At 41.2% G+C, this 12,294-nt stretch overlaps 2 protein-coding genes across 3 annotated transcripts in view; both read left to right on the plus strand.

The window, feature by feature from the left end:
- The window catches only part of atp6v0b (ATPase H+ transporting V0 subunit b), a 6,515-nt gene extending 3,672 nt beyond the window's left edge, over nt 1–2,843 (plus strand). Inside the window, exons 5-8 of the mRNA XM_019883670.1 lie at nt 441–510; nt 606–657; nt 784–974; nt 1,766–2,843. Of these exons, the coding sequence (XP_019739229.1) occupies nt 441–510; nt 606–657; nt 784–974; nt 1,766–1,792 (340 nt within the window). The 3' untranslated portion in view covers nt 1,793–2,843. The remainder of the gene's footprint in view (nt 1–440; nt 511–605; nt 658–783; nt 975–1,765) is intronic.
- Nucleotides 2,844–4,105: 1,262 nt separating this feature from the next.
- The window catches only part of b4galt2 (UDP-Gal:betaGlcNAc beta 1,4- galactosyltransferase, polypeptide 2), a 67,039-nt gene continuing 58,850 nt past the window's right edge, over nt 4,106–12,294 (plus strand). Inside the window, exon 1 of one of the 2 annotated variants that reach the window (XM_019883660.1) lies at nt 4,106–4,570. The gene's annotated coding sequence lies outside the window, so the exon portion shown is untranslated. Of the gene's footprint in view, nt 4,571–5,044; nt 5,153–12,294 lie in introns of those variants that run through there. The other variant, XM_019883661.1, reaches the window with a different exon arrangement.

Here is a 12,294-nt window from a genome sequence, read left to right on the forward strand (position 1 = left end):
TACAAGTCATGAACAAATCTTAAATATGGCAGGGAATGTGTTTACTTTTTTAGTTTTGATTTTGAGCAGCAAATTTGGAGTTACATATTGGTGCTCACCAGGAATGCATAGGCAAAATTGAACAAATTTTCACTTGAAAGAATAGTGGCGATCTTGGGATTTTTTTCTGTTCAATTTTCAAACTGTGTAAATTTAATACACTTCATCTTCAGCATGTTTAGTGCCACTTTTGTAAGTAACCACGCCCCCTTCCAGGCCACGCCCCGTCCAGGCCACGCCCCTTTCCGCTTTTTTCATCACTCGCCATTGCCATGTATGAAAAATTGATGTCTAGCTCATATAAATTCGTTTTAAAAATTATTTTTACATGAAGCTTTTCCAAAAAGTTTTTTTTGAACTTTTCAGCTATTAATTCAACATTTTTTGATTGTCTTGCCTAGCATCATTTTCTGTGAAGCTGTCGCAATCTATGGCATCATCATGGCCATTGTCATCAGTAACATGGCTGAGGTAAACTTCAGATTCCACTTTTTACATGATATAATCTAAAATATATCATTTAGCTATCTAAACAAGATTCTAAAATACTTTCTTTAATCTTGCAGAACTTCAGTGGAACAACTCCAGAGACCATCGGTGCAAGGAACTACCAAGCCGGTAAGAGCCATCCAACCGAACGGGTGACAGAATAGCGGCTCTGAAATCAAAGTGACTCACAGGGCATCCCATTTTCATCAGTCCCATGACGCCAACAAGCCGTGTTGTCTTTTTGCGTGTGAGCAGGCTACTCCATGTTCGGTGCAGGCCTAACGGTGGGCTTCTCCAACCTTTTCTGCGGCATCTGCGTGGGCATCGTTGGCAGCGGGGCGGCGCTGGCCGACGCTCAGAACGCCAGCCTCTTCGTCAAGATCCTCATCGTGGAGATTTTCGGCAGCGCCATCGGCCTCTTTGGCGTGATTGTGGCCATCCTGCAGGTGAGCAACGCCACTGTGACATTGACTTGGAATCGGGATGTATTTAGATAGTGTTTGAGTCATATTTGACTCATGTCTACAGTATGAAAATGTATTTTTAGCAGTGTGTGTTAAATCTCAGAAAATTGTGGTAAAGGTGGGAAACTTAAAATTGTCAAACGGTACGCGTCTTAATTGTTAATGAGAACAAAGTAGTAAGAGATCGAGGGGGAGCTTGAACTCTCTGTATATCCACCACATTTGTGCATGCACATGTTGGTTTGTGATTGGTTCGTGGGGGAATCTTGAAAAAGAAAAACATCTTAAGAATAGCATAAAGCATATGGAACACAAGTCAGAGGTTGCCATGACACAGGCGCAAGGAATTCACCTGTAAAAAAAAATACCATTCCCTTTTCTGTGAAAATGAAGTAGCGCTAAGTGCGTATCACATATTGGACTGACACCAGCCTTGGGTATCATGTAGTTGTTGAATATTACGATACCAGCCACCAATACTTGAGGCAAAAACCCCCCCTCTAAATCCGACATTAGGTCCTCCTCGACAGTAGTTGGCGCTATACTGCAACAGTTGGCAAATCATCTGCTTCAGAAAGAGAAGTTTTGTTATTGTGTTCAATTAAAGTGTATGTATCACAAAAGTACTTGAAGTATCGGTACTCTTTATCGGTGGGTACTCACAAAGTGAATAATTGTACTGTTATCGGATTGTCTTACTCCAGGTCAAAACTGAATAGAAAATGAAAAGTATGCAAGCGTTTTGACACTTGTATGTTTCTTCTCCCCTGAAGACGTCAAAGGTAAAGATGGGCGACTAGAAGAGGACAAGAGGAAGATGACAACACCGCTGGAAAAATAAGATGTGTAAATAATACACCGTAAATTATTTAAATGTTCTATTTGCCGTGTATTGTCTTGAATTGTCATTTCACGAAGAATCACTGTTTCTTCACACTCTTTATGAATGATGGTTAAAATGACAATGGAGTATTTGAACATATTGTGTGTGTGTTTGTTTTGGATGCGTGTATGTTTTTTTTTTTCCTCCTGTGAAGCATGAGCTTGCTTAGCATTGTTTTCATTGCTGTTTCCTGGTCTGTCAGAGACCTGCTTACTCAGTTGTGCCTCCTAAAAAGTTAAGAGTATTTCACCCGAGACACCAATGTCACCAATCAGTGAGAAATTAGGTGGACATTTTCATCATGACTGGACACACAAAAAAGTCTTACGGTGCCATGCTTGAAATGAAAGAGGAAATCGGACATTATTGGCTCATTCCAAGGTGTGGACCACTTGTGAATTCACATAAATGAGCCTGAATCATCAGAAGCAGACAGAAATGTGAATATGAACTAGATTCCAGATGACCATGTACAAATAAATTGTGTAAAATTGAAATGTAGAACTACTTTTAATTGTTTTTTTCTTCCTTATGAATGTCTATTGGGTTTTTTTCTCATTTTTTTAAGCACCGTTCGTGTCCTCGTTTCTAGTAATTCTATCATTCCTTAATTGGGCAAAGCTTAATTGCGCAAGCTTGTAGGTGAAATGCTGTATGTACGATATCAATCTGACAGACTAGGCTAACCAAACGACGAATCTCCTCCTTGTAAATTATCCTGAAGTTGTGAAAGACGATTAAAGTGGATTTAATTGTCATTGTCATAAATGTTCCAAATGTGATTCCACCCCCTCCTGACATGATTAACGTGGAAGCAATTTGTGTACCAACACTCCATATTTTGTTCAGTTGGTACTCTGGGCGTGAGTGTGTGTGCGAGCTCGCGCGCGCGCGTGTGTGTGTGTATGTAGTTATGTTGATGTGATGGTGACAAGAAAGTCAATGTCCAATAAAAATAAGAAACAGTTCATCGTGTCCTCATAAATGTCTGTGGGTGTAAAATAAAACCATCCAATTACGTTGCACTCTGCTGCACGAGGCATCAGCCAAAATCTGCAGTGATATCCCCTATCCTGTAGATGGCGCAACTACAACATACTCGTGCTGATGTTGGCTCAACTGTACGCCATTGCGGCTACGTTCATTTACCCCCTAAAAAAACTTCTATATTTAAATTAGAGCTCTCTCCCCACCGATGGAGCTCTCCCTACCTGCTGTGTATATCTGCAGTTGATATGGACAGTTTACACCCCCCTGTTCAGGTTTTTGTAAGACCGTTTTTCGCCAATAATGTAACCTGCACATTCTATTGAAAATATCTTTGAGAGGGGAACCAAAAATATCTGAACCGAGGTCATGTTTTTTTTTTTTTTTAAACTGAAACTGAGGATGTGGCTGTTTGCAATTTTGTATTCAAACGCAATGGGAAGCTCATCACCGCCATTTATAGTGTCTAATAAACAAAGCAAAGTCAAGATGTGCTCGTAGGGGTGTTTTGATATTTTATTTTATTATTATTTTTTGCTTTCGAGGAGAGGCTTGAAGGATTTGTCTAACTCTGACTACTATTTGGAACTGTTCACTTACTCTTAATCAAAAACAACGCTTAAGCCCCCACTATGCAATCTGTGTTGCTATGATATTTTTATGTTTGCACCTTAGCATACCTTTTAGAATTATTGTCAAAAAGTCCAACCTTGATTGTCGACGATAACACATTTTCCCATGTTTTGGGGGAGATTTCAAGTGTGCTTTTGAAAATAAAACAGATCTTGGATGTTTTGCTTCCATCCTGCCATCCTACCACAGAAACCATACCGAAGGATAAAGAAGACAGTAAATTCCTGCAGCTCCCTCAATGTTGAGCTTTTACTAACAGTCTCCCCCCAAAAAAATTGTGCTCCTCCTGATAATGGCTGTCTTCATTATGTTCCCTTCCTTCATCATGTTGATACATTTTGATTACTAATATATTTCTCTCGCCGTAAAAGTAGTTTTACTACTATTTATTTTAAATCGATAGATTTCTTTTTTGAATAATCACATTTGTTCCCTTGAATTCCATCCGATATTTTAATAGTTTAATATCAAGTTTCTGATATTCCAAAATATCATGTGCACGCATGATGGCCAGGGTTTGAGTAGTGTACATATACCAAATAAAAGGAAAGGATAAATTAAAAAAAAAAGGACAAAAGGCGGTTTTCTTTTTCACTGCTCTCTCCTCAGGCTTCCGTAGTGAGTGAAAGCGGAGCAGAGAAACCTGCCGGAGAGAGGAAGAGGAGCATCCCTCCATCCTTCCTTCGCTTTCTTTTTTATTACCTTGACCGACCCCCCCCCCCCAAAAAAAAAAAAAAACACCAAACAAACACCACCAAATGACGGCAAAACCATGAGGACGTCGCCTCTCTACTCGCCTCCTTTTCGCTTGAACGGCGTCGACGCGGCGGATACGGTTGACGCTAGCTAAACAACACGGTGCTTTTTTTAAATTTATTTAATTTCCACACATTTCACCCCAACCCCTAATTTTTCCATAATCGGCGAGTACATATCCGTCTGTATTGGGTGGAGAATTGACTTTTGAATAATAATAATAATAAATTATTATTATTATTGTTATTTCTTTCATTCTCTAATACGATGTGCTGCCAAGAAGACAAAAAGATGCAAGTATCTGCCTGACAAAATCAAGGTAAGCATCCCTGCGCTCCCTTGGTCACCCTCCACCCCCACGCGTGCGTTTTATCTATCTTAATTTTTCCATCTTTTTTTTTTTGGGTGGTGCTAAATCTTTTGTTGTTTCCACTGTGTTTTTTCCACCCGCCATGCTAGCCTCGCTCCCCTGCACAACACAGCTGTCTCCCAGTTTTTCAAAAGTCCACTCTGCAGCTCTCCCATCATTTTGTATCACGCAATACAGTATTTGTTTCAATTGGGGTATGTGTGAAGTGGGGGGTTACTGTATCATGACTTGTCCGGGGGGTCTGTTTTGTGGGAGTCCAGCCAGCTTGTTTCTCATCCAGATGATGAGGGGTGGGGGGGGCATGGATGTGGAGGGCTTCCTCACGATGAAGCTTAACCTAAGCATGCAGTTCAGCACAGGCTCCAGATGATGAGGGGTGGGGGGGGCATGGATGTGGAGGTCTTCCTCACGATGAAGCTTAACCTAAGCAGGCAGTTCCGCACAGGCTGGGGAGAGAGGATGTTGATCCAGTCCGACGCTTCTCTCATTTCTGAAACAGTATCTCTTCAAAAGAGGGACCGCAGCGGTGCTGTAAGTCACTGAACTATTGGATTCGCATAAAATAATATGAAGTAGCACAGTTGAAATATTACAGTATGTGGGTGACTTCCAAGTTTATGTTTCTGTGTTGGAAACAAAGCAGTTTGGCACGATAGAAAGTGATGTACTCCCCGGTGAGACACTTTCTTCGCCAACTCTTTGAATTATTTCCAGTTGCGTTTATTTCCATTCTGCAGAATGGTGTTATCGTGGTTTCCTGGCAAGAGGGATGATCAGGTTTGTTATACACATGCACGCGTGTGACAAGGATTTTTAGAGTCCGTGGATTATTGCAAGTTGTACTGTTTTATTTCCATTCTGTCAAATGGCCGTTATTAAGTAGCGGATAAAAGGAGCGCATGAGTCTGTGTGTCATTCATTAATTTGTTTGGTTTTTAGGTTGTTTTTCCAAGCAAAAAAACAAACAAACATAAAGATAAAAACAATGACTTATTTTCTCAATATTCGTTCCAAAAACCGGAAAATGCCTCATGTTGAAATTTACAATTTTGTTCAATACATAATGGATGAAACAGATACTGGGCGATTTGGGTGTTTTACTTAATTCTGATATTTGCATTAGGGCCAAAACAATTTCTTTTTTTTGAAAAACAAATGACACACACATTCAATTGCATTCATTTTATGAGAAGTACATTGCTTATACTGTATATGTACCTCTGCTTGGATTATTTCAAGTGTTTTTCTTGTTTTCTGTGGGGGTCATAACTGACCAGCGAGAGGAGCAATCACGTTAATCATAAGCACACGCACAAGGCCGGGTTGTGCCTTGTACTTTTTTGACTCTTGAGTTTATTTCTACTGTACAAGGATGAATATGTGTCAAGATGAACAATCGCAATTATCGTATGACGCTGTCACTTACTATACTTTGAGCCTGCACATAATACCCGTGCGGGTAGATCGGTTTATTTCTATTGCGTATGAAAAATATGACATGTATATTGCCCACACCCAATGTTCTCTCCATACATTATTTGGCACACCGTGGACGGTTTTGATGACTTTGTGGATTCTTTTTTTCCACATCATTATACTCATTTACTCTGTTCATTTATGTTGTGTAAGAGGGTGGTGATTCTGAATTAGCTTGCCGTGTGCTTTATGGTGACTATGTGGATTATTTGGAGATGGAAATTGAAAGCGTGACTGAGTGTTATATGGACAAGTTACTTTGTCGATTACTTATGTAACAAATTTAACCGCTACTATGCACCATTAAGTTTCACACAAGTATAAAGGGCCTGAGATAAACTCAAAATACTTACTAGTTGAAGGATCACTGGTAGTAGTTTAATCATGTTGCATTGCAGCATAGATTGTTAGGATTTGACTCGACGGTGTCAGTTGCAGTACAACGTGAGCTGCCGGGGTTTGGCCTATGAACCTCGGCGCTCTTGTGTGTGGTGAGGCGAGACGAGGCAATATCGGCGCTCACGGGCGGGCAACGCCTGCGCTATCGCTCATCAGATAGCGGCGAGGCGCTCGTGCCGTCGGGGAGGTTTAATTACAGACGGAAGGTCACTGCTTCAGCGCTCTGAAACATTGATGCCTGATAGACGGAGTTGATTGGAGTCAGCGCCCGCCTCTCGGGATGCTGATACAAAGAAGAACACACAATTAGCTGAGTGCATGTGATGCCTGAGAAACGATTCGATGGATGTTTTTTTATCTGACTCCAGTGGACCACACGGTTCTCTTTAAGCCTTCACTTCAATATGCAGCGCTGTATTTTGCAACTTTTTGTGGATTAATTTGGTTCTCTTTCTGTTTATTTCTATTGTGCAAGGTGTTGGTTACCATAAATATAATCGTTGAGAGGAGCTATGGCATGAGTTACATAACGTGTACATTGTACATACGCTTGTCCCCCGGCATGTCAAGGGCTTTTTGGACTCTAGATTAATAATAATAGTTATTACAGATCACATTTGCATAACTCGTTTCAGGACACTCAAATCTATCAGGATTCTACATTAACAGTGTCCCGGTGACCCGAGGCCACTGCGTGACTGCTGGGTCACTGTAGAGCAGGGGGTGTCAAATTCATTTTTGTCGCGGGCCACATTGTAGTTACGGTTTCCCTTGGTGTGAAGTTATGAATTTTGGGAAACCATAGAAATGTTGTATCACCTGCACATATAACATACACAGCGCACAACAAATTGATGGATAACTAGTTTTAAAATCAGAAGTCAAGAATAATGACTGTTATTGTGGATTACATGTGACAATTTGAAATTTTGGTTCAGACTTTTGCAAGCATCATGGAACTTGACATGCTTGATTTGCTTTCGTGGGCCACATGAAATGATGTGGCGGGCCAGATCTGGCCCCCAGGCCTTGATTTTGACACCTGTGCTGTAGAGAGTCGTCTGCCTAAGCCATCAGGGCGGGCTCTTGCAAGCGCTAGCTGGCGACTTGACGGAGCTAGCTAGCTAGCTTTTGTGCTAGCTAGCTAGCACAAAAAAAAAACGTGGCAGTCTGAGTGACACAAAAGTGAAAGTTTGGCCAGCTTCTACCTCTGGCCAAGGTATGGCTATTAATCCTGAAGAAAGTAAACCATTAAAAAAAAAAAAAAAAAACACTCACAACAAAAATTTCAGAAGGAGAAGCGGCAGCCAAAATGCGCCAGCATGCTCTTTCAGCCTCATAGCCTTCTAGCTATACATTTCCTTTTTTTTTTAAACTCTTCCTTGCATTTACTGTACTATTCAGCACAACACCACTCGGGTTGTTTTTACACTCGAGTGGCTAAACAGCTTTTTCAAACATGAGCTGACCAGCCCAGAGCGTACAGGACAAAGGCTGATCAAATGGACAGTCACGGAGCGTACAAATGGACGGCAGTGGCCTGAAGCCCGAAAGGCCATAAAGACGCTCATAGTTTAAATGGAGCCGGAGCCAGAGTGTTCGTCTTTCTCCACTCTTGCGAGCCACCATCCTCCTCCCCTTCCGACAAAGCTCTTCATTTACTACTTTGCTCCGCTGCCAAATGAGCGCCTGGATCAAGAGGCAAAGACTTCCCATCAGCGCCGGTCCGGGCTCCAGACGGCATGTTTTGCGTGACAGAGCGACTGTATCAATAAACCGTTAACATTTTCATGCTGTCGTTTTGGAGGTTGAACTCTGATTGGGAAGACTTTTGGGGAATCCGAGATTTCCATACATCTTGGGAGACTTCTGCTTGAAGGCAAATGAGTGAAGTTCCTGACTTAGTCGACATATTTTTCCAAGACCTGTTTTAGTTGAACTCAAATTCATCGGATTTCAGGGGATTTTGAGACTGTAATCAATTTTTTGAGCAACTCTTGTGATTTTTTTTTTGACTTTGTGGGTATTCACTACTTGAGCGAATCTGCAAAATTTGAAAGGTTCTAGCAATGAAGTTCTGTGTGAGTGTAGAAGCGTCCCGTTCTCAAAAATTTCAGTTGAACTCCGATTTGTACGGCTTTGTTTTTTTTTTTGTTTTTTTTTTTTTTTACAAACTTCTGCAAATCTCGTGAGACTTCATCATTCAGCTAATCTTGCGAGACTTCAACATGGCTTGAAAGGGTTGATCAGTGAAGTCCTGTGCGACATTAGATGAATATTTTTCATGGTCTATCGAACTCTTGCTTTGTCCGACTTCAGGGACATTGAAAACGTCGGAAAATCTCCGACAAATCTCGCGAAATTTCCTCAAGTCTTAGAAGGCTCATCTATGCCACCTGATCGGTGAGTTTTTTTTTTTTTCTTTCGAGAATGTTCAATTGGACTCCAATTTGCGCGACATTAAGTCATTTGTGACTTCAGCAGTTGTTGTCAGGCCAGCCAATCTTGCGAGACTTGAGCAAATCTTGAAGTGAACAGTCAGCGTTGTTCTGTGCGACTTTCGAGGCCCATTTTTCTCAAAGGTCGTTTGAACAACTTGCGGCTCTCGTCGCGCGATGATGTGCAACAAGGAGCCGGGTGAAGAGGAGCCGTCGAATGCCTTTCCAACAGACGCCACCTCCTTTCAGGCCGTAAGACCGCTGAGAGGCAATTTAAGTGTTGTGCTCCAAGAGCCCTGTTATGGGTTTTTTTCTCTCTTAAGTTCAGTTTCCCCCTTTATTTGGCTCTCTTCATCTCTGCGCTTCTGCTTTTGCTCGTTGCTGGCTTTTTTTTTTTTGCCTTTGTAGTTACAGTAACACAGAACACAGAAACAGGCCAGTTACATTTTTTCATGTTTTAATTGTTTGGAAAAAAGAAACCTGAAACCTAATCATTCTGACCTGTCAACCAAAATACGAAAAAACACCTATGAGCGAAGGATCAGTCAGAAATGTTAAATTTGGAGTTTACATTTAGATAAATACAATAAAAAAAGAAAAAATGAAAAAAAAGTGTTTTAAAGTGTATTAGTTTCTGTAAAAATGTTTTTCTGACGGTACCAATTTTCTCAAATGTAATCATTTTAGTAAATGCATTTTACTGGCGAAAATGTTACAGTTTCTGTGTGAATTCTAAATTTTTTCCAGTGTTGATCAGATCCAAATGATAGAATACATATTGAAAATAATAACAGTGATCATCATCATCAAATTAGAAATATTTGTGTGTTAACATAGATTATTTTTTTTACATATTGTCAATTTTTATGGCATTTTGTGGATATTTTGAATTGACGTTTCATTTTAAAAATTTTATTATTTGACTCTGTAAATATATGACATATTGTCAATTTTTATGGCATTTTGTGGATATGTTGAATTGGCGTTTCGTTTTAAAAATTTTATTATTTGACTCTGTAAATATATTGCTGTCATTGTTATTAATACAAAAAAAAAAGACATCATTTATGGGAAATTGCGCTATGCCCATGCTTTCACAACTCCCGTGTGGTGGAAACAGGAGTTCAGAACATTCGCAGAAATTCTCCAGTACCTTATATACGTATTAGGGATCATTGTTATTAATACAAAAAAATGACATCATTTATGGGAAATTGCGCTACACCCATGCTTTCACAACTCCCATGTGGTGGAAACAAGAGTTCAGAACATTTGCAGAAATTCTCCAGTACCTTATATACGTATTAGGGTCACCTACAGAGAGGAATAAAAATAATATAAAATGTAAAGTTTTCCCTGACAAGGTGACTCTAGTAGGCCGTCGTACGTTTAAACTACCGCACTGTAAATTTTCCCAATAGTCAACCGAGAAAATGTAGTTGGTGTCCATCCCACAGTTTCGTACTTCCACGACAGCTCATGTTGCTGTCCTTTGCTTACTTTTGGTGTTGTCTGGCGTTGTCACTGACATTTTGTCGCGGGCACACGAGGGATTCAGGGATGCTCGCGGTAAACCGGGGACCCTAGCCCTCTCCTTGCTTTAATGAACAGCGAAAGGTCAGTGTGCGGCCAGGCGTCTGATTCGCACAGCGCGTCTCAAACCCGCTCACTCTGTATAAAAAGAATGATGGCGCATCGGCTGCGTCATTATTCTTAAGTCGCACGCTGGTTGTGACGGTGTTTACGTAACGGACGGTTCGTTTGGGTTGACGGAATCTGTGCAGAAAATAACTACGGTAAACCCCCCATAGCCATTTAGTATCCGCGCCGCACAGGGTAATATTTAGCTGTGATCTCAAAATGCATTGACATACTTGACGTCAATTATATTATAGCCTGAATGAAGCGCTGCAATCCTGTAGCAATTTTTTTTTCCTGACCGACAAATGGTTTCTTCTCAAATGCAACGCGACCCACTTGCTTCAAAATTACGTTGCTTTCTATACAGTACACCCCCACTCCTCACACACACACACACACACACACACACACTTTAGCTGTGATCTCAAAATGCATTGACATACTTGACGTCAATTATATTATAGCCTGAATGAAGCGCTGCAATCCTGTAGCAATTTTTTTTTCCTGACCGACAAATGGTTTCTTCTCAAATGCAACGCGACCCACTTGCTTCAAAATTACGTTGCTTTCTATACAGTACACCCCCACTCCTCACACACACACACACACACACACACACACACACACACACACACACACACACACACACACACACACACACACACACACAGAGAAACTGTAGCTAGCTAGCTAGCAGCTAGCTAGATACTGTATCTATATTTTGTATGGAATGTAGACCATTTGTCCCATCATAGTGTTTGTACTTTTCACAAACTCCCACTCAAGAATTGTCCCGTATGAGCTCCAACCGGAAGCGTGTATCCTGGACAGTTGGGGGGCAAGTGTGTTCATTATTTTGCGGAGTCACCACAGAACTGAAAGTGACATTTGTTTTGGCCCGAATATCAGGTTTGCTCATCGACACGAAATTTAGTGGCCGTGTTCATCGTAAAAAGGACACTCAAGGAACGGTGGTCTTGAGTAACCATGCGCCAAATGAAACAGGAAATCACCCATTTTAGATTGAATGAGCTATTTCATCATATCCAGGGCTAAGGAGGGAGTGACGGTTTTAATCGCGCGACACACCAAATCGTGACTTAAAGTCGTTGCCGACGCTGTTAAACACTTTTTGCCGATGAACAGCGAAATGCTGCTTCGCCGTGTTTGCTTTGAACTCTGGGCTCCACCTATTGACCCGAAACTGCGGATTATTGGGTTTAATTTCATTACCGTTTCCTGAAAGGATTCAGGACCGAAACAATTTTGAGCTAGCGACCTTCCATTGCTTCCGTCTGTCCCGTTTCTTTTTCTTTTTTTTTTTTTTGTGCTGTGGGCTTGGGGGAGCTGAACTTGCCTCCAGCAAGATGTGCTCCAGACGATCAGGTGTAGCCTGGCTGATACATTTTTGATGAGGAGCAACTCGAGGTGGGGGAGGGAGAGGGATGGATCTGCATGTGGTTAAATGTTTTCCTGATGCAATTTTCTTACAATAGCGTCTCCTCCTCAAGCTCCAGTTATGAGCCATAAATCTTAAATTTGTCTTTTTTTTTTTCTTTTTTAAATACATCCACATTGTTCCCGCTCGGTTAAGACAAAAAGCCATCTTCCACATGAGTTGAGGACATACAATAAGCCAGAGGGCTCTGCTGAAAGCATCTGCCACACACACACACACACACACACACACACACACACACACACACACACACACACACA

This window comes from Hippocampus comes, unplaced genomic scaffold (assembly GCF_001891065.2).
Source record: "Hippocampus comes isolate QL1 unplaced genomic scaffold, H_comes_QL1_v1.1 scaffold159, whole genome shotgun sequence".
NCBI lineage: Eukaryota > Metazoa > Chordata > Actinopteri > Syngnathiformes > Syngnathidae > Hippocampus > Hippocampus comes.